We start from the raw sequence: 17,777 nt of genomic DNA on the forward strand, positions 1-17,777 counted from the left end.
ACCTCTCTTTCATGTTACCTCTGCCACAAGTAAAGGACAAAGGAGAAGGGGGACAGTGAACAACATGCTTTCAGAATAAGTTTGGATGGAGAGAAAAATGAGGCGTTACGAGGGCAGCAAATTCACCAGCATGACATCGTCCGTCTTGACGCGGTATCTGTTATCCGTTGGGAAAGCAAAAGCAGCTGGGAGCCAGCCTGCACGCCTTGGCTAGACCTCGCTTAGTCCTGCCCCCCCTGTCTGAGCTGCGCAGAGGGGAGGGCCGCTGTCTGTCTGGAACCTGATCGCTGCTGGAGCCCTGGGTTCTGCAGCTTCTGAGGGAAGGGAGAGCTGCTAGAAACATGTATGCCAAGGTTATGGGATTTATTAACTAGTGCAGATTTTCCCGTAGATCAACTGAGACTCTCCCGTGGGCTGTGGCTGTAGTTCTCCCTCTGCTCCTTCACCTTCTTTTTCAGTGGATGGTTGTGTGTTCATGCCTTAATCTGGACAAGTGTGCTTGAGATCACTTGCATTGACCTTTAACGCCACATTAGCTGTGATTTTATGTTCTGGAGTAAGTTAAAGGTACTGATTAAGTGAAACTATGTTTAGATTTACACACGCAATATGCGGCATGCGAGTCAGTTTGGCTCTAAGCAGAGAAACTTAGATTCCATGTCTGCCTCTCTTCACCTAGGCTATTTCTCACCACCTCTGTTGCATTCAAGTTTTATTTAAAATATAGCTCCTATACCTTGTGAGATTTATTTAGTATCCAAAGAACTATATCATTTTGAGCTGTGAGCTCTGTGGGCTAAAGAATTTCCTATTGTGTATGGAATGCTTGGCACTTTGAGATGTGTTTTTCTTCTTGTTAGCAGGATTTAAAAGATGACCAGAATCCGATAAATAATGCAACTTCTCAGATTTCCAGCAGTTTTATTTAGAATTCTTGAGATCCTTCATTTAAGATAGGCTGCTTTTACAGGATGTTTCTCCTAACCTTTGATTTTCTAAACTGCCTAAACCTGACAAAACTGACTGTTTTGTCTTAGCATCTGTGTAGGCAGATGGAACAAAGAAAGATAATTATTATTTTTTTTTTTTTGCAAGATAGTTAATACATTCTGTTCTGTTCGGGATTTTTCAAAAGCAATTAAGATTACTAGTCTCTCAGTTAAAAGGTGTTAAAGGGTGGGGGTATTTTTCCCACCTCTTCCTTAAAAAAGAAAAAAAAAGAGAGAGAGAACAACAACAAAAGAACCCACTGTGCTGGAGCTCTGTTCTGCATTAAAACAGATGATAAAAGCAGGGGTTTCCAAATTGCCTTGCCAATGGGCCTTTTCCTATGCCCCTGCAATACCATTCTGAGGCTGCTGTTCCTTGCCAAGGAGAGATCATTATCATCTGTTTGATAGGGCGAGGCCTTGTGGCTCATGGTGATCCATTTTGATTGCCTCCTTACTTTAAAATCAATTTTTCTCCACTGCATTGTTTCCCTTAAGTCTGCAAAGTATCGAGGAACTTCTTAAAACGTTGGATATTGTAGTCTGAAGAGGACAAGGTTGCCAGAGCAACTGCCCAGTGTTTCTGAAATCTATTCCTGCATCTTTCCTAACAATCATGAATGCCACAAACTGCTGAGGCATTTGTTGCAAACAAAGCATGGCAGTAGAAGAAGAGATTGGAAAAGAGCACCAAGGAGCCGCTTGTTCTAAAGGTGAGATGTGTCAAGCTACGGGAAGAAGTGGCAGGCGTTTATGCTTTACGTTTATTGCCCTAACTGTCTGGAGTGCTGTGCAAGTGTCTGGAGAGTCTCAACACTTGACAGCACCTTCATGTCAGTAATGTCACTGAGCTTGTGATGCAGCTGCGTGACCTGCTCTGTGGGTGACATTTATTCCATCCTAAGGGGAAATATTCGCAGATATAGGAGGCCAAAGTTATCTGCATCCCTTTTCGTATGCTAAGTAAGCTTCTCTGTGGGACAGAAAATGCCTTGCAAAGAGTGGAAGTTGTCAGCCAGAAATAATCAGCCTTTTCATGGGTCTCAGCGTGGACCGGGGAGCAGCGTGCTGTTCTTTGGCTCAGGAGGTCTAGCACATCCATTCCCCTTCTAGCCTTAGTTTTCTTATCTCATGAACAGAGTTAATATTATTATGTTATCAGCGCATATAATCTTTGGGTTATCTGTTTAGAAAGACAATCTGTTCCATATGGTTCTGCTGTACTGTGGTTAATATGAGGGAAAGTACACCTGTGAGCTATCTTTTTTTTTTTTTTTTTAAGGAACAGAACTTAAAAGAGTTGCAAGCAATCAGATGTGTTGGTTCTGTACACAGATCTTCTTATTTAGGGAGGCTGATGCCTGTGTGAGAAAGGCTGTATGAAAGAGCCAGACATGATTATCTATTGAACTTGGCTTGGGAAGGAGCCAAAGTGAGCAGTTCATGTTTCGAATAGTGCTGTAAGCACATTTCCACTAAATGGAGTGGGGTGGCTTGTGGCCTCATGCTCTACTGGTACTTCAAACATGTGCATGAGCACTTCTCCAAATGTTACAACATTTGGGAGACTGTGTTCCACTCTGGGATTTCTGCCTTTCCATCCGGAATGTTTGCATACGTGTGGGAGACTTTACCACCATATGATTTCACGTAGTTTGTGCATGCACTGTGTGAAGTTGTAAATATAAAATTTAACTGCTAGGTGTTGTATTATTGTTCTTGTTGCAACGCTGGTGTTATTTATATGAAGCTTAAAGGGGTTCAGTCCAGCTCTCTTTGTCCTATGTGTGACTGATGTGCTCTTAAGCACAGCTGCTTTGTGGCTGAAATGTCTTCATTAAAAACAGACGGACAAGAATCGGGGGGAACATGGTCCAGTTGTCCAGAGAACTCTGCTTGGTTATGAGACTTTGGGTGGTTGTAGCAGCAGCTCAGATCCGTATAAACACCATCCCCAGCCTCATATGATTTTAGCATTATAAAAGCCAATCAGGTTATTGTTTTAAGATATAAAATGCCCCTAAGGGCCTTGCTTGCTCAACTGTATTGAGGAATTAAATGCTCTCAGGCAGTGCAACAACCCCATTCACTGTAGTGTTGCAAGGCTAGGTAGTCATCACTGGTAAATGGGCCCGTGTTACAGTGACATTAGCATTTTAATGCAACTAAAGAGGAGGTAGATTGACTGTAATTTAGTATCTAGTTGCATGGCCTTGTGCAGGTCCCCTCATCGCTGCTCCACAGGGGCCGATTATAGTTGCACAGTGCACTTTGGGATCTAATTGGATTTACATGCAGTAATGGAGTCGTGTCACAGCAATGACTTTGCTATGTAAGCACTATGAAATTCCAGTGCAAGTAGTTATTTATATAGAAGCTATTAGTTACAGGATAATGCATGAGACTGACAGCTTGCGCCAAGCTCCAGTTTAGGAATGGCAAATGTTTTACCTTTTTCTGAAGCCATTGCATGGGAGTGATGTGAAGTGAAGCCTATTGCCACAGAGACATTTATCCTCACCCTTCAGTATAAAGGCAGTGACCTGTTGGAGAGATCCATCAGGATGTGACTTCTGTCTTCAGCTTCTCCTTTGGCTGGATCTGCGGGCTTGTGTGTGTTTCTGTTTCCTAGATCCTGCAAATGTCATGAGCAAAGAGGGCTGGCAATATCTAGGGGCACTAATTAAGCCACAACACCCATAAGCCATTCTTCTGGTGGTCTTCCTGCACCAGTTAACATACAGGAGATTGCATTTCTCTCCAAATCCAGACAGATGTTTCTCCATGTTCCACTGCTCATTCTTTTCTTTTTCATACAGCTGCCTGCTGACTCCATCAGCTGCTTTTTGCCTCCTGTCTCTTTGCTCTGGCTCTTCAGCTCTCTTCTGAGCTGCGGAGACCAGCAAGAGCCACAAGCTGAGCTGCTTTTCCTTCATCAATGCACGCTTTCCACAGAGGGCTGCTCTGCAAGCAGTGAGCTCAAGGAGAAGCCAGTGCCGGCACAGAGCTGGCTGCGGAGGCTGATGACATGGGCAGGGTGACAAGGACAGCGTGCCAGGCACAGCTGCTCAGCGGCTGAAGCAGCATGGCTCACACACGCACTGCCTGAGGAAGGAGGCTTGGCCTACACCATAGCTCCAGCTTCCACTGTGTTTCCCCAGTGACTGTAATTAGAGGCATCAGCTTGCTCAAGTCACAATTAGGCATGGTGGTTTTGCACTTTCTGCAGTTCTCCCTAATGACAAAATCGTAGCTATTAACCAAAGTGAGTCTGTTTGGCATGGACTTCCTCCCCTCTAGGGCTATAGAGTAAGATGGAATATTGCTATTGTTTGGCACCAAACGTGCTCTTTCATCCCTTCTGACACAGCACCTGCTGGTGCCTCTGAAGCATTTAAGCTCTTCCTCTCTGTGGTGCTGTAATTTCTTTTAAAATATTGTGACTTAAGAGGAATAAAAAAAATAAAATTCCTCTCCCACACAGACCTTTCAGGGCTCGTATGGATGTAATTATATGCACGCGCAGTAGGAGCAGGAATCCCATCATCCTGGCGATTTTCCTAATGATAGGTTTCTATAGCACAGTGCCATTTCTGCTTTAAAGTTAGAGGCGTCTTCTCCTGGCAGCAGCTGTCCTGGGCTAGAGGCATCACAGGATAGAACAGCTGGAGAAATTCTCTCAGCAGCATGTGCAAAGCTCAGGACAAAGCGTTCCCCGCACACAAAAGAAAAAGATAAAAAGGTGAGGGTGGGCTCTGGATGCCAAAAGGAGATCTCCATGCTCACGATCTTTCTGCAGGCCACCCTCTGGAGGTTTCTGCATGCTGCAACCAGCTTGGGTAGCTGCATGGCATGCTCTGACAACACGACGACCCCCGAACATGGTACCAATTTGGGGCCCTTCTGGTGGTACAGTGGATGTGTGGCTCGGCTGCTGGCAGTACCCTGAGTACTTTGCAGTGGGGCAATTGGCTGAGACTGTCTGCAGCCTCCATGCTTCTGAAGGGAAGCTATCCCCACTCCTTGTTCAGAGATGTAGCTCCATGGTGACAGAGGAAGGACATGAAATAAGAGGGATTAACGCAAAAACAAAAAGGCTATGAATATTCATTAAATGTTTTATACTGTATTAGTTTCAGCCACCTCAAAACTCTTTGTTCGCTTCCTGCTGACAGCAAACTATAGACTTCTACTCACAGAAATCTTCATGGGAGGCAATTTTCAAAGGCAGGTTCACAAATGTTTGTGGGAAACAGATGTTAAATACACCCCTTCCAGAGATCCTGCTGAAATTCTGGCATACTTGCACTGCAAGGGAGCAGGAAGAGGCCCAAGCGCCTTACTGATCACTTTGGAATATCTGTGAGTGCTCCCAAACAATCTGAGGAGGATGAATTATATGCTTACAATGCCTAGAACCCCAGGTGCATACAGGGCCCTTGCGGCCCGAGGTGCTGCCTGAGGATGGGGCTGCCCTGCCTGCAGGCCTTGTGTTGGCACTGGGGCAGGTGGAAGAGCAGACGGGGGGCTGCCAGGGCAGGCAGTACTGCAGCTTCCATGTTCCTCTCTCACTGCTCCCAGACAGTGAGAGGAAATTGTTTGCTCAGCTTTATGCAGGAGGGGCTGGGGAGGCAGGAGAGCACCCGGTGTCTCCGGCCATCGCTCCTGATGGCTGTGCTGGGCCTCCCAGAGACACATCCCATCTCCCTTCCTCTGCCTTTTCCATTTTCCCAGTAAATGGGCTGTAAAGTCACAGCAGATTAAAGTTTGTCTAAACCTCCTATAAAATATTGAAGGTGCAGCTGTGATTAATCTAGTGCTATTGTGGTATGAAGTGCATACGTAATGGCACTATGGATTTACGTGTGGTCTGTGGGCATTAAAAACACCCCAAAGGTTGTTAAAGAGATTCTGAAAAACCAGATCCCTCACTGGGTATTAAAAGCTCTTCATTAGTGCTAATGTACACTAAATTAAGGTGGTTAATTAAGGCAATGGTGTGTTTTAATAAGTTATGTATTTAACATGACTGAATTTTATTGACTTCTGCAGTAATTGGGTATTTTTCTCTTCCAGGTGACAGCGAGATATATGGGACACACAAGCAATTAAAGACTAGAAAAGACAGCGTGCTTCAAGTCCTGAGATTTGCTAAGGTGAAGCTTGCTTATAGCTCAGTTTCTCTGCATCTCAAATGCTCTCTCTGTTTCTGTCAGGGCTGGTTTGATGTAGCTGTAGTGTGCAGGAGTGGAATAAGAAATGCACAGCTCACCTGCTGTCAGGTGAAGTCACCTGTGGGGTGTAGCAAAGCAAATCATCCTCCTTCAGTTTCCTAGTTATAAATCTGCCCCTATCTCTGTTCTATCAAGAGTAATACTCTGAGTTATACTCTGTTTACTGGAAGGAGCCATCTGTTAGATAAGCTCTTTTAGCAGAACCCAACCACTTTTGTTTAAAAGGAGTTAGATATGCTTCCTAATGGTGAACATAGAAATCCCCATGGAAGAAGGCTACGCTTTGAGGGGGAGCAAGCATGCTGAGCCGAATTTCCAGACCTTCAAGCCAAGAGGCGTGCTGCCATGTTGCTGAGGAAAGGATGCAGTGGAGCGAAGCCAGGCCATGGCAGTCCTTCACCACTGGTGCAGCTGAGAGCTTCAGGGATGTTTCTAGTGGCATCTCCACTGGGGCAGCCCCTGGGAATTGATTCACTGACATGGAAGAGAGCCTGGTCCATGTTTTCTAATTCCTTTAAAGGCTGTCTGGCAGTGATTCTGGAGAGCTTCAAATATGTCTTCTACTATTACTTGGTTGCATTGTGTGTGAATGTGGGAGTACGTAATATGGATATAATATGTATGTTAGCATCATTTGCTCCTCAAGCCATTGGCTAATATTTTGTAGGAGATACAGAAGAAGTGCCCAGGGAGACTAGGCATCTCAGTCCTTGGAGATACTCAGGACTTAATAAAATGTGACCCTGAGCATCCTGCTCAAACTTTGATCAAACTTTAAAATTGGACCATACTGGGGTCAGTGAATGTTTGTATTCAGCAGCATCCAGAAGTTGTATCAAACCTACATTTTTCTGTGAGTCTATCTCTAAGGGAAAGGTGAAGGAGCAACTGAAGTGAAGCCACAGGTTTCAGTCCAGTGTGAAAGGGATGTGGAAGTAGAGGAGAATTTCAGTGGCAGCAATAAGAAACATGTAAGCAGTTTTTGGGAAAGTGGTTGAGCAGCTGCCTTTAGATATGAGAAATTCAAGGTATAGCTTCAAGGCATGCAAATACAAATGTCAGAAGGAAGGGAACAAATGGTGGTTGGAGAACAAAAAAATTGCATTGCCTTGAAAACCTAGACTGTATTCCTAACTGATGAGAGCAGCTGGGGTATGTTTCATGGCCATGCTGCTGGGGTGTTTTAGCCTCCTCATCATTTTCCAAGATAAAATTTGTATTAGGGGGAAAATGTTGAATGAGCTGCCTAAGAGAAAGTGGAACGTTTATAGCTACATTTCAGACAAAAACAAATGCATCTCATATGTCTCACAGATCTGAGATGGGACAAGCCAGGGAAAGCATCTGTCAGCCGCTGTCTTCTGGAGTTCTGACTGTTAATGTTTGCTTAGCATTAAATGTCTCCTGCAGAGGAGAACTTAATCTGTCACAAATTTGAGGCCTGTAGGAGGGGAGAGAAGATATTTTTAAAGGGTAGATTAAGATGTTTGTGTTCAGATTTTATCTCACTTGCACTGGTGTGCAGCAAGAGTAACAAAAAAATTTGCTTGTTGTGTGTGTGGCTTAGAAGTGGGAGGAAATGCATATCTTGGGTCATTGTTGTCCTTTCATGGCAGTTATTTTCTTGCAGCCTGTGATTAGTGACTTCACGTAAAATGGTTTAATAATTGCATTAGTTGTAAGGAATATTACTTGCATTTTGCTTGCATTTGTTTGTAAATAATGTTAGTTATATACTCTTCCAAGTCTAGAGTGTGAACTAGATGGTAATATATTTCAGATATGTTGGAGTGCCTGCAGTCTGACTTGAAATTGTTTTAAGTCCTGTGTAAGAAATCACATCGTGCTTTTGGTTAATGTACCCTGTTTTAATCAGGTGGTGAGCTTTCATGTGCTGTTTGAAGATCCACGTGCCCAGAATAAATTGGAGAGTGTGCATCATGCTGCTCTTTGCAGGTGTCCCCAAGCTGTAGGGACTGAGGCAGTCTCTCAAGGTTGCATTTATTTGTTGCTCTGCTATGTGAAGCCTGGTAGTTCTAGAAATTACAAATCTGAGCCCAGCAACAGCACCGGTAAAAATTTATGACCCAGACAAACAAGGGAGCCCTCACTAGTCAAAGTCAAGTGTGTATTTGTTTCTACTGCTCCCAGATGACTGTGACTGCACGGCTATGCCAGCACTGGCAGTCATGTTTTCAAGACCTGATTGCTCAACAGGTTTAGTCTCCTTTCCTAAGTCACACCTAGAAAACATTTTAACATACCCAGTATGGGAAGGAGCAATGCAAGTAGTAGTAGCTTGTCTTTAAAAAGACACATGAATCAGAGCTGTTCCAAGGGCTCATCTTGCAGAGGTAGCAGACCAGACATGGATAGTGAATCAAGGCAAGAATGTGATTTATCAACTAAACAAAGCAGCAGGACAGGGTTAGACTCAGGAGTTGCTGTTTCCTAATGTGCATGCCTCTGCAGTGAGATGAGTGTGCATGACACAAAGTGGCACAATACAGCTGAAATAGTTTCCTATTTTTTTGCCTAGGACAACTATGATACAGATCATGCAGGTGGGCAGTCGGGGCAGCTGGACTTAGAAGCTTCTCTGATAACTTTCAGGCTGTGGCTGATAGAGTGAGATTTAGCTGTCCTTTGTTTCACTGGAGTATAACCTTTGTGTGATGCTGGGAACATCTGAGTGCCACTAATTCTGGGGCTCTTGAAGTACCAGTATCCTGTCAATCTATCTTTTCATAGCCTCTTTACCACAGTGTCCAAGTTCATGAGCCTGGGGAACTGGAGGCTCACCTTTCCCATGAAACTAAACAATTTCCTCCTTGCCTCCTGACCCTTCTATATCCCAAGATCTCCTCTTTCTGGAAGATTGGCAGAGGTGGCTTTAAACACCCTTAGGAAACTGTGGGTACCTCCTTCAGGCCCAAGTAAGAACTCTGTGCCCCACTCCATTACCCACATTCATAGCCAGGCTCTGAGTCTCTCTGGGTAGAACAGTTGGATATAGGAGGTATAAGGAAACAAATGTTGGAGAGAAAAATGTTGCCTTTGTTCTCAGGTTCCAGTTCCAATTGGTGTTCCTCCAGAAATAAGGTGGACTGTAGAACTGACTTTTTGGATGCACTGAGGATTCCTCTTGCAAAGGAGCTCCCCAGGCAGTCCCAGGCCAGCAAAGGCACACTGCAGTGCTGACCCAGGCAAGCAGTGGTGCTGCAGAAGAGCAGTTACATGTGTACTTCATAGTCTACAGCAGCTTCGGCATCTCACTGTATGTGTCTCTGTCTGCTTTGCCTCTGGGAAAGAACAGTGTTGATTTTTAAACCAAGTGAAAGAAGTCCAGCAAACACAGTGTGAATCTGGCTGTTCACCTCAGCAGCCTCTTGCTGGGAGCGCTGCCTGCCTTGGGGCTTTCTCAGCCCTCTGGTTAAAGCAGAGCACTTTCCATGGCCAGAGAGGGAAGGACAGCGTTCCAAAGTTTCTGTGGCTTAACAAGAACAAGGAAGGAGTGAAGGGAATAGTTTTATTTCTGGTCTGGTGAAAACCTTGTGTAATTTCTGTTTTTTTTTTCTTTTCAATTGGATTGTAGTGTACTTCGTTAGCAGCATATAATCGGATGCAGGTCTATTTTGGGAATGACATTCACTGTAGTGAAAGAGGAGGAGAAGGGCTAAGAAGCGCATGAGCTTTGGTGGGGCTTCTCTAAAGAGCTTAGCAAAATTGTGCCTCTGTTTGCATATGCATGCTTCCTTCTGTGCAAGGTGCAGTGACTTCATTAGCTTCTGTTTCAGTGAAAATTTTACTATTTTGTGTGTTCCTCTGTCTCTGTAGGGTGGTGGGAGGTGCAATTGCATATTGGAAGATGCAGTCACTTCATTAAACGGCAAGCTTTTGGGGACAGGAACTTTCTTTCAGTGCAGCTTCACCTGGTCAAACTTTCTAGCTGCTCTTCCAATACAAATACTGTCCTAAGCACTTCGTGGTCTAACTAAGATGTATTGAGATTCATAACGGACATTTTTTTTCCCATGATTAAAAGCTTACCACCTTTGATCCACAGACTCTGCCTGCCGAAGACTTGTGCAGGATTGAGTGTTAAGCAACAGGACTTCAGCAGCCCAGTAACGTGTCACACTGCATGACAAGCAGGTGGTGTGCCTCAGTGCGTGGAACTGAGGATGGCCTCCTTGAGCCCTCTCTCATTCACATACCGCAGTCATTCTTAATGTCTGAATGCTTCCCTGAAAATATTCTCCATGTTCACGTGGCTTCATTCCATAGGGGAAGCTTGTATGGAGCTAACTGCCCAAGATACACGTTTGTGAGACTTACTGATGAGCCTGGCTTCTGGCTCCTGTGTCGATACAGCCTTCTTCCTTGATTTGAAGTAGCCAGGTGTGTTCAGTGCTTCTTCAACTTGAGAGACTTTAGGGACTGGAAGAAAATAAAATAAAATTAGCCATCATTTGCAGCCAGATTTTTTTCCCCTAGCATTTCACCCTGCAAGCTACGCCAAAGCTTTCTTTCAGCCTTTCTCTTTCCATTTGCATTCCCCTCTACACCTGGAAGAATGCAAAGGGAATTAGCAGTGATCATTATCTCTTATTAGCCTGTGCTATGGTACTCTGTTCAGGTAAAAAATGAGCCCTTCTCTGTAATGAACTCCGCAGGGTCTGGAGGGAATAGAAATGGAAATAGGGCCATGTCATTCAAATAAAATTGAGTATGCTAAAATAATGTCGGTATTTTGCAGGAAGAGTTGGATCAAGCAGCTTGAAGACCATGGAGGGAGACTGTCTGAGCTGCATGAAGTACCTGATGTTTCTTTTCAATTTCTTTATATTTGTAAGTATTTGGAATCCACTTTTTCTCTTGATTCTTCCTGCTTCCAGCAGCCAACAGAATAGGCTGCAATTCAGTAATGTTGCCACAAAAGATCCCCTCAGCAATCACTAAGGATATTAATTTATGGCATCCGAAAGTGCTAAGACATTCAGTAAGGCAGCCCAGTGGTCACTGCTGTCTGCATTAAGGTTGTCCTTGGCAAGGGAGAGAAAGAGGGAAAGCTGTAACTTGTGTTTGTGTTCTGTCCTTGTATGGCAGAAGAAATTGTTTTCTAGACCTGCGTGCCCTGCTGAGGTTTTTGCTAGCAAACAGTGATTTTCCTACCACATTCCTGGTGATCCATGTTGCTCTTCTTTTTGATGGGAAGGGTGGGAGCACCCAGCCATCCTGCCCCAAGTGGGGCGAGGTGCCCGTCTGTGGTGGAGAGGGTTCCCCTATGCCTCTTCACTGGGCCCTCCCCTGCAGATATGGCAGCGACTCAAGACTCAGTCTTTCAGTGTTTGGCAGGGAATCAACAGTTGCTAGAGAGAAGTGTTAAGAAAGAAAGATGCTTTTGCTGCAGATGTTCCATTCAGTGAGCAACAAACGCTGAGAGCAGCATGTCAGCAGTCACCTGCTCAGCAGAGAACGTTTGCCACAGAAACAGATTCTCCAAAACACATTTGATCAAAAGATAGTGATGAAACCACCGTTCCCATAGCAGCTGTTTACCTGTCTCCTTCTTTCCCTCTCTCTCCTCTCATTGTGCTGTGACAGCTGGGTGGAGCATGCCTGCTAGGAGTTGGGATCTGGGTCATCGTGGATCCAACAGGTTTTCGAGAGATTGTGGCTGCCAACCCTCTGCTCTTCACAGGAGCATACATCATGCTGGCTATGGGAGCAATGCTCTTTCTGCTGGGTTTCCTTGGCTGCTGCGGTGCCATCCGTGAGAACAAATGTCTCCTACTTTTTGTAAGTATCCTTGCACTTTCTGTTAGCCTTCTGGTGCTTACCAAGAATTGGGGGTGACTCTCGAGCTAGATGGGTGATGCTGTGATTAGTACATGAATGGGTGTCCATTTTTGCAGCCATTGTTCCTGTAGATATTAAGTAGGCTTAGAGCACTTTTACACACACCTGGAGATACAGAGAATTTGCTTCCTCCCTGCACCCAGCTTGAGTCCTGTGAGTCTGAGTCTGGGGTTGTGTTTTGACTTTGCAAAGCTTTGTCTCAAAAACATATATAAAGCGATCAAAACCAGGTCACTTTTGGCCATCCAAAGCCGTTAGATTCATTTCTTACTGGTTCACAACAAAGTAGAGAGAACATACAAAGTGAAGCATCTATGTAATGGAGCCCCACAGCAAAAATGCCCAGCTCTGAACTGGATGATGGCCTTGCACTGCAGCTCTCAGTAGATAGTTGGTCCTTCATGCAACCAAGTCTGCTCCTGAAATGAACTGGATGTGTTCTTTTCAGGCAGTTTTGCACCTAAAGAGTTAAATTTCATCCTATGTGGTCATCAAGTAATACTTAAAATCAGTTTTTTTGACCCCCGCCCTAAGTTGTGATACTGCAGGGTTTCCAGTCATTATCTGATAATAGAAAACATTGCCAGTTATGTGTTAAAACACAAAGCTCAATAGTTTTATTTCTCTTTTTTGTCAAATGTGGCCTTTTGTTTCTTGCTCAGGATCTGCTGGTTTGTTTTTATTTATTCTTGTTTAAATGTTGATCTTTCACTGTTTTGTTGCGATTCTGTCTTGCACAGCTGCTTCACAGTGAAAAAGAGGCTTGTGTCTTAACAGAACAGGAAAGTCCACTGTCTGAAAAACAAAACTATTTTTTCCTAGAGTTCAGCCTGGCTCCACTGCGGTGAATTCTCTCTAGCACTTGGCTTGCCTACCCCTTGACTTCATAAAGTGCACGTGCTTCCCCCTCTGGAAGCCTTTGTGGATAGGATCTGTGGTGAATCATCTCAGAAGTAAATCAGAAAACTAAATATATCACCTGTGAAGTTAGGGAAATCTGCCCAAAGGAGCCTCACAAAATGTGAAGAATCAGACCCAGTGAGCCTGAGTTTACTCCAAAGCCTGACCTAATCAGACTAAGAAACTAAGTTACGTTTGATGAGAAGTATTGATTACAAGTGAATGAGAGATTTTGACTTTGGACCACATGAACAGCATACAGATAGAGGACGTGGCTGGAAGAAAGGACTTCTGCCCCATTCTTTCTTGATTTAGCATCGGTGAGGTCAATAGTTTTTTGAATATTCCTCCTGGTGTTTTATTTTTACTCCAGTGCACTCAAATTTATGGTGATTATTTCTGACTCATAGAAATCATTCTGAGCCCTGCTGCTTTATTTATTTAGTTTTGTTATTATTTTATTTTATACTTGGAATGTGCAACATAAATGGGCTGGAGATAATGCCTGGAACTAGCAGGCACTCTAAAAGTAGTCACTGGAAGAGGAATTAGCATTTCAGTTTCTGATGTCAAAGTCAGCCCTTGTAACCTGCCATCTGATGTCCAGCAGCAGCAAAGCACTTGCACGGTGATCTATGCTGATGCCAAGTGAGAAGAGATATTTTACTAATTTCTACTTTTTGGGGGGAGCAGACCAGCTGACCTTAAAATGCACGAGAGATCTGTGAAACCAGAAGTCTGATGGGAGTGTTTTAGACATAGGAAGGGCAAACCATTCATGAGTGTACACCAGTGAGACTGGGAGCACACTTGCAGAACTGAGAGTGTTTTGCTTTAGAGGTGGTGCTTAGGGAGAAGTTGCCTGATCAAATCAAGTCTTCTTACAAAGTTGTTAAAGAATTGATGAGCTACTTGAGTGAGATTTCACAGTGACGCATAATGTATATGTGAAGCTTTCAGTTCAGGTGTAAATAAAGTATAGAAGGGACAAGGCAGATGCACACATACATGTTCTCTAGGTTCTGACTTCTATGTTTACAATGTCTTTTATTTTACTTTAAGCTGCTTGTGAAGGAAAAAAAAAAACAACCCAAACATCACCACCACCCATCAACAACAAAAAATCCCCTTGAAATCCAGCACGTTGCATTAAGCACGAGGCTGTGAAGTGTTTCTAGATTTTCCAGCATTTGGATGTGGCTCACAAAATGCAACAAAGATTGGCCTGAAGATTGAAAGTTGACTTAATTCTGGATTGTGCTAAAGACTATGACTATAAAACAGCACCATAAAAATCAGAATCCAGAGTGCTACTGAGTGTACAAAACAAAATGTGTGCAAATATATGTATATTATTTTGCCACAGGAGACTGAATTTAGGTTTGCAACAAAGGTCTGTGTTAGCTTGATTTAGCTTAGTTGTGAGTGTGGATGTCCTGTTTTGCACTCTTGTTAAACGGGTACAGTAGCCCCTACAACTTTCCAACATGAAAATGAAGTCTTTTGGGTTTAAAGGCAATGACTGCTCTTTCTGCAACAACTGAAACTGGAACAGTAGATGTGTTGTGGGAAAGAAGTGTGAAACATTGATTTGTGGAAGCTTCTGACAAATGTGGAGCTGTCACCAAGAGGTGAGGTAGGGTTTTTGACCACAGCAGGAGCCCCCACTTCTAAGGATGGTGTTCGAATCCTTGCATTGGATGAGTGCAGTGCCTTTATTCAAGTGCCCGGTCTCAGGCATGGATTTGTATGTGAGGCTGCTGTGTCCCATACACTGTGTTGGCCAGTCGGCTGCTTAGTGCTCACATATTTCAGTAATTGCCTAATTTAATTCTGTGAGGCAAAACATAATAAGCAGATGTTGTCTTGCCTTAAAATGCAGCATGAGAGTAAGTTCTGAAACACTGATGATCCGATCCATCTCCTTTTTCTCATCAACTCAAATGGCTGCTTATGTGTTTTCTACAGTTAACTATTTCAAATCTGTAATGCAGACTGCACAATGTAAGTGTAAATCAGTTTGGGAATGATAATGAACCTTATCAGAGGTAATCTGGGGATGGCTGCTTATACTTCTGCACAGACCTGTGCTGGAGCTCGTATGAACTGTATCACCCAGTAATCAGTAAATGAAATGCAATTAGCAAGGCGATGAGATTAATCACTTGATCACCACCTTAGACCTCTTAGTGGCTACGCTGAGATCCCTTGATGGATGATGATGTAGATTTGCAAAGTATGGTTCAGCCTCATCACTTGTTCTTTGCCCTCCTGTGGTGAAATTAAAAACAAAATAGTCTCTGAGTGGGAAAAAGAAAAGCTGCATGTGAAAGTCTAACAGTAAGAATAAATTATAGAATTAACTAGTTCAGCAAGTCAAACAATGACATTCTGTTAGCAGCTCCTCTGCATGTGACTTGCCTTGTTTGTCATGTGAGCCTGGGATCCTTTTATTTTGTTTCCATTGCAGAGGCAGAAAGACAAATGGGACAGGTTAGTGTGTGCACTTTTCCAATGGGGAAAAATCACTTACAGCTCTGGTAATTGACACCAAAAGAACATTTTCCCATTCCAATTAGGTGATCTGAATTTTCTTTCCATTACCACAATACACAGTGCGTGACGTTTCATACATTGTTTATAAATCATTGCTTGGGGATCTCAAATTGCACTTCTGGCCCTATCTGCCTTCCTTCTGTTTCAGAAAGACCCTCAATAGACTTTTCATGCAGAAAAAAATTGAGATCTCTTTTGTATTTATTTCTACTTGTTACTTCAACCACTTGTACCACATCTTTATTACCTTCCATGTGATGCAGTCTTACTGGGTTCCCTATTCACATGGTGCCAAAACCCAAAGTCATTTCGAAACTGCCACTCTTGCCTAGTAAAATCATCTTACCCTGTGGTCTAATTCTTGGGATCCTTACATTTCTCAATTGACGATGTTTTTGTATGACTATAGGATCATAAAAATGTCCATTCAGTTCAGACTTACAGTTCCTCAAACTTAGTGTTTTGTCTCCAGAAGTGAAAATTAGAAATGCCATTTTAGGAGAGCATGTGAGCCTCACCAGTTTCTGCTCTGTTCCCCTCAGTGGTCCTCAGCATCAACAATTGCTGTTTGAAGGATGCTGGAGGACACTTCCCTGCCTGTTTCTTGTAGTGTTTGTTATGGACTGAAGTGAGGCATCACTGTAACTTAGGATCAGTCCTAAAGAGAGACTGAAATGTGAGCTCTCTCTCTTTTCCTTCCCTGGGAGATTTGTTCCCTTCAACCCTGTTTTCTTCTCCAAATTGTACCTCAAGATCCGGACCAGCTTTCTGTGCTGGCTTTGGGCCCCGCATTTGGCTGTGGTTTCTCAGTGTAGGGGTGCCATATCAGCACGTAGCTATATTGTTTCATAGCAGCTGAGTAAGTAACGTGCTCAGCGCAACCCCATTGTGTGGAGGGGAATACTATTAACCAAGGCTAATTTTGTCCTGAGATAAACTCTAAAAGGATTCAATTCTTGGTCAAGGTGTAACTATTTCAGTGTTTGTCCTACTACCTTCTTCCAAACATAAAATGAGCCGTGGTTATATTACAATAAAGCTGTTTGTGATGAGCAAGGATGTACATATATATGTGTATGCATGTTGTGGGTTACCTACATCAGTTCCCCTCACAGTGTCAGGACAGTTCAACCCTGTATGAGCATCCACACAATCATATAACATTTTCCATCAAAGTAGGCTTTACTGTTTTAACTTGGTGCAGATTCATCGGGGGATGCTAAGGGCCCTGTAGCGTTGTCTGCTTTACCCATTAGAACACGGCAAAATGTGCTAAGAGCTCCCATGTCCTGTGGCATGGTCAGAGGATGGCTATGACTGCCCCAGGTTATTGTGTCATGGGTTTTTCCATTATTTTTTCCATCTCTTTGGTAAAACTTGTAAAACCTTGTGTTCCTACTGCATACTGTACTCACATAATGGTATGTCTCTCTTTTTTTCCCCTGTATTTTTTGTCTTCCAGTTCTTCATGTTTATTTTGTTAATCTTCCTGGCGGAGCTTTCAGCTGCAATCCTGGCTTTTATCTTCAGAGAAAATGTAAGTATCATGGTGGGCAGACTCTGAGCCCCAGTGGGATTGTACCCAGCTGCAGCACGGTGTTATTGCCTGATTCATTTTACAGTGACTGTTTCAAATACCAACAAACCTACTTTGTTACTACCTTCAGCCTGCAGAACTGCCAGCAAGCCAGTGAATGCTAGCCAGGCTGGCATGTGCAAGGTGGATGCTTTATGTACAAAGGATATATATGTTGTGGGACTACTTAAATCCTGAAGATTTTAGTCCTCTTGATTCTTTCACAGCCAAACCAGCTGCACATTCCATCAGGGAAAATTTTTGCAATAATGTCGCTCCGAGGTTAAAAGCAACAATTTTCTTTTTTGCAATGTAGCATGTGTTTAGTATTAATATTAATAGCGAAAACTCCTGTTTCCCCAGCAGAACCAATCCTCCTTCTGTCTGCAGTGCGAAAACTCTCTTGCGCATTGTCTAATATTTCTTCTTGAATTTTCATGTTCGGATAGTTGCCAGATTCCTTTTATTTCTGCCTGCAAGATATTCCTACCCGCCCGCTCTGACTGAGTCTCCCCTGGCCCTTCTGGAGTCCCATCAGGGTTCTTTTTCATGTAGCCTTGCTCACAAATTTCTAGTCCTTCTCTCCACAGCTTCATATGACATAGCCCTTCTCTACACTGCTGCTGTGCATATTACTAAATGCCTATCATCGCTCTGCTA

General features: G+C 43.6%; 1 protein-coding gene across 8 annotated transcripts in view; it reads left to right on the forward strand.

Moving 5' to 3' along the window:
• Positions 1 to 17,777, forward strand: part of TSPAN18 (tetraspanin 18) — a 104,317-nt gene that overhangs the window by 73,277 nt on the left and 13,263 nt on the right. For 6 of the 8 annotated variants that reach the window (XR_002440732.1, XM_021403566.1, XM_021403564.1 and 3 more), the window contains 4 exons: positions 6,066 to 6,145; positions 10,983 to 11,074; positions 11,831 to 12,025; positions 17,004 to 17,078. Coding sequence is in view for 7 of the 8 variants with exons in the window: in XM_021403566.1 (XP_021259241.1) it covers positions 11,012 to 11,074; positions 11,831 to 12,025; positions 17,004 to 17,078 (333 nt within the window). In the remaining variant the exon portion in view is untranslated. Of the gene's footprint in view, positions 1 to 1,487; positions 1,703 to 4,587; positions 4,732 to 6,065; positions 6,146 to 10,982; positions 11,075 to 11,830; positions 12,026 to 17,003; positions 17,079 to 17,777 lie in introns of those variants that run through there. The other 2 variants (XM_021403569.1, XM_021403570.1) reach the window with 2 other exon arrangements.

The sequence above is a fragment of the Numida meleagris genome, chromosome 6 (genome assembly GCF_002078875.1).
Source record: "Numida meleagris isolate 19003 breed g44 Domestic line chromosome 6, NumMel1.0, whole genome shotgun sequence".
Taxonomy (NCBI): domain Eukaryota; kingdom Metazoa; phylum Chordata; class Aves; order Galliformes; family Numididae; genus Numida; species Numida meleagris.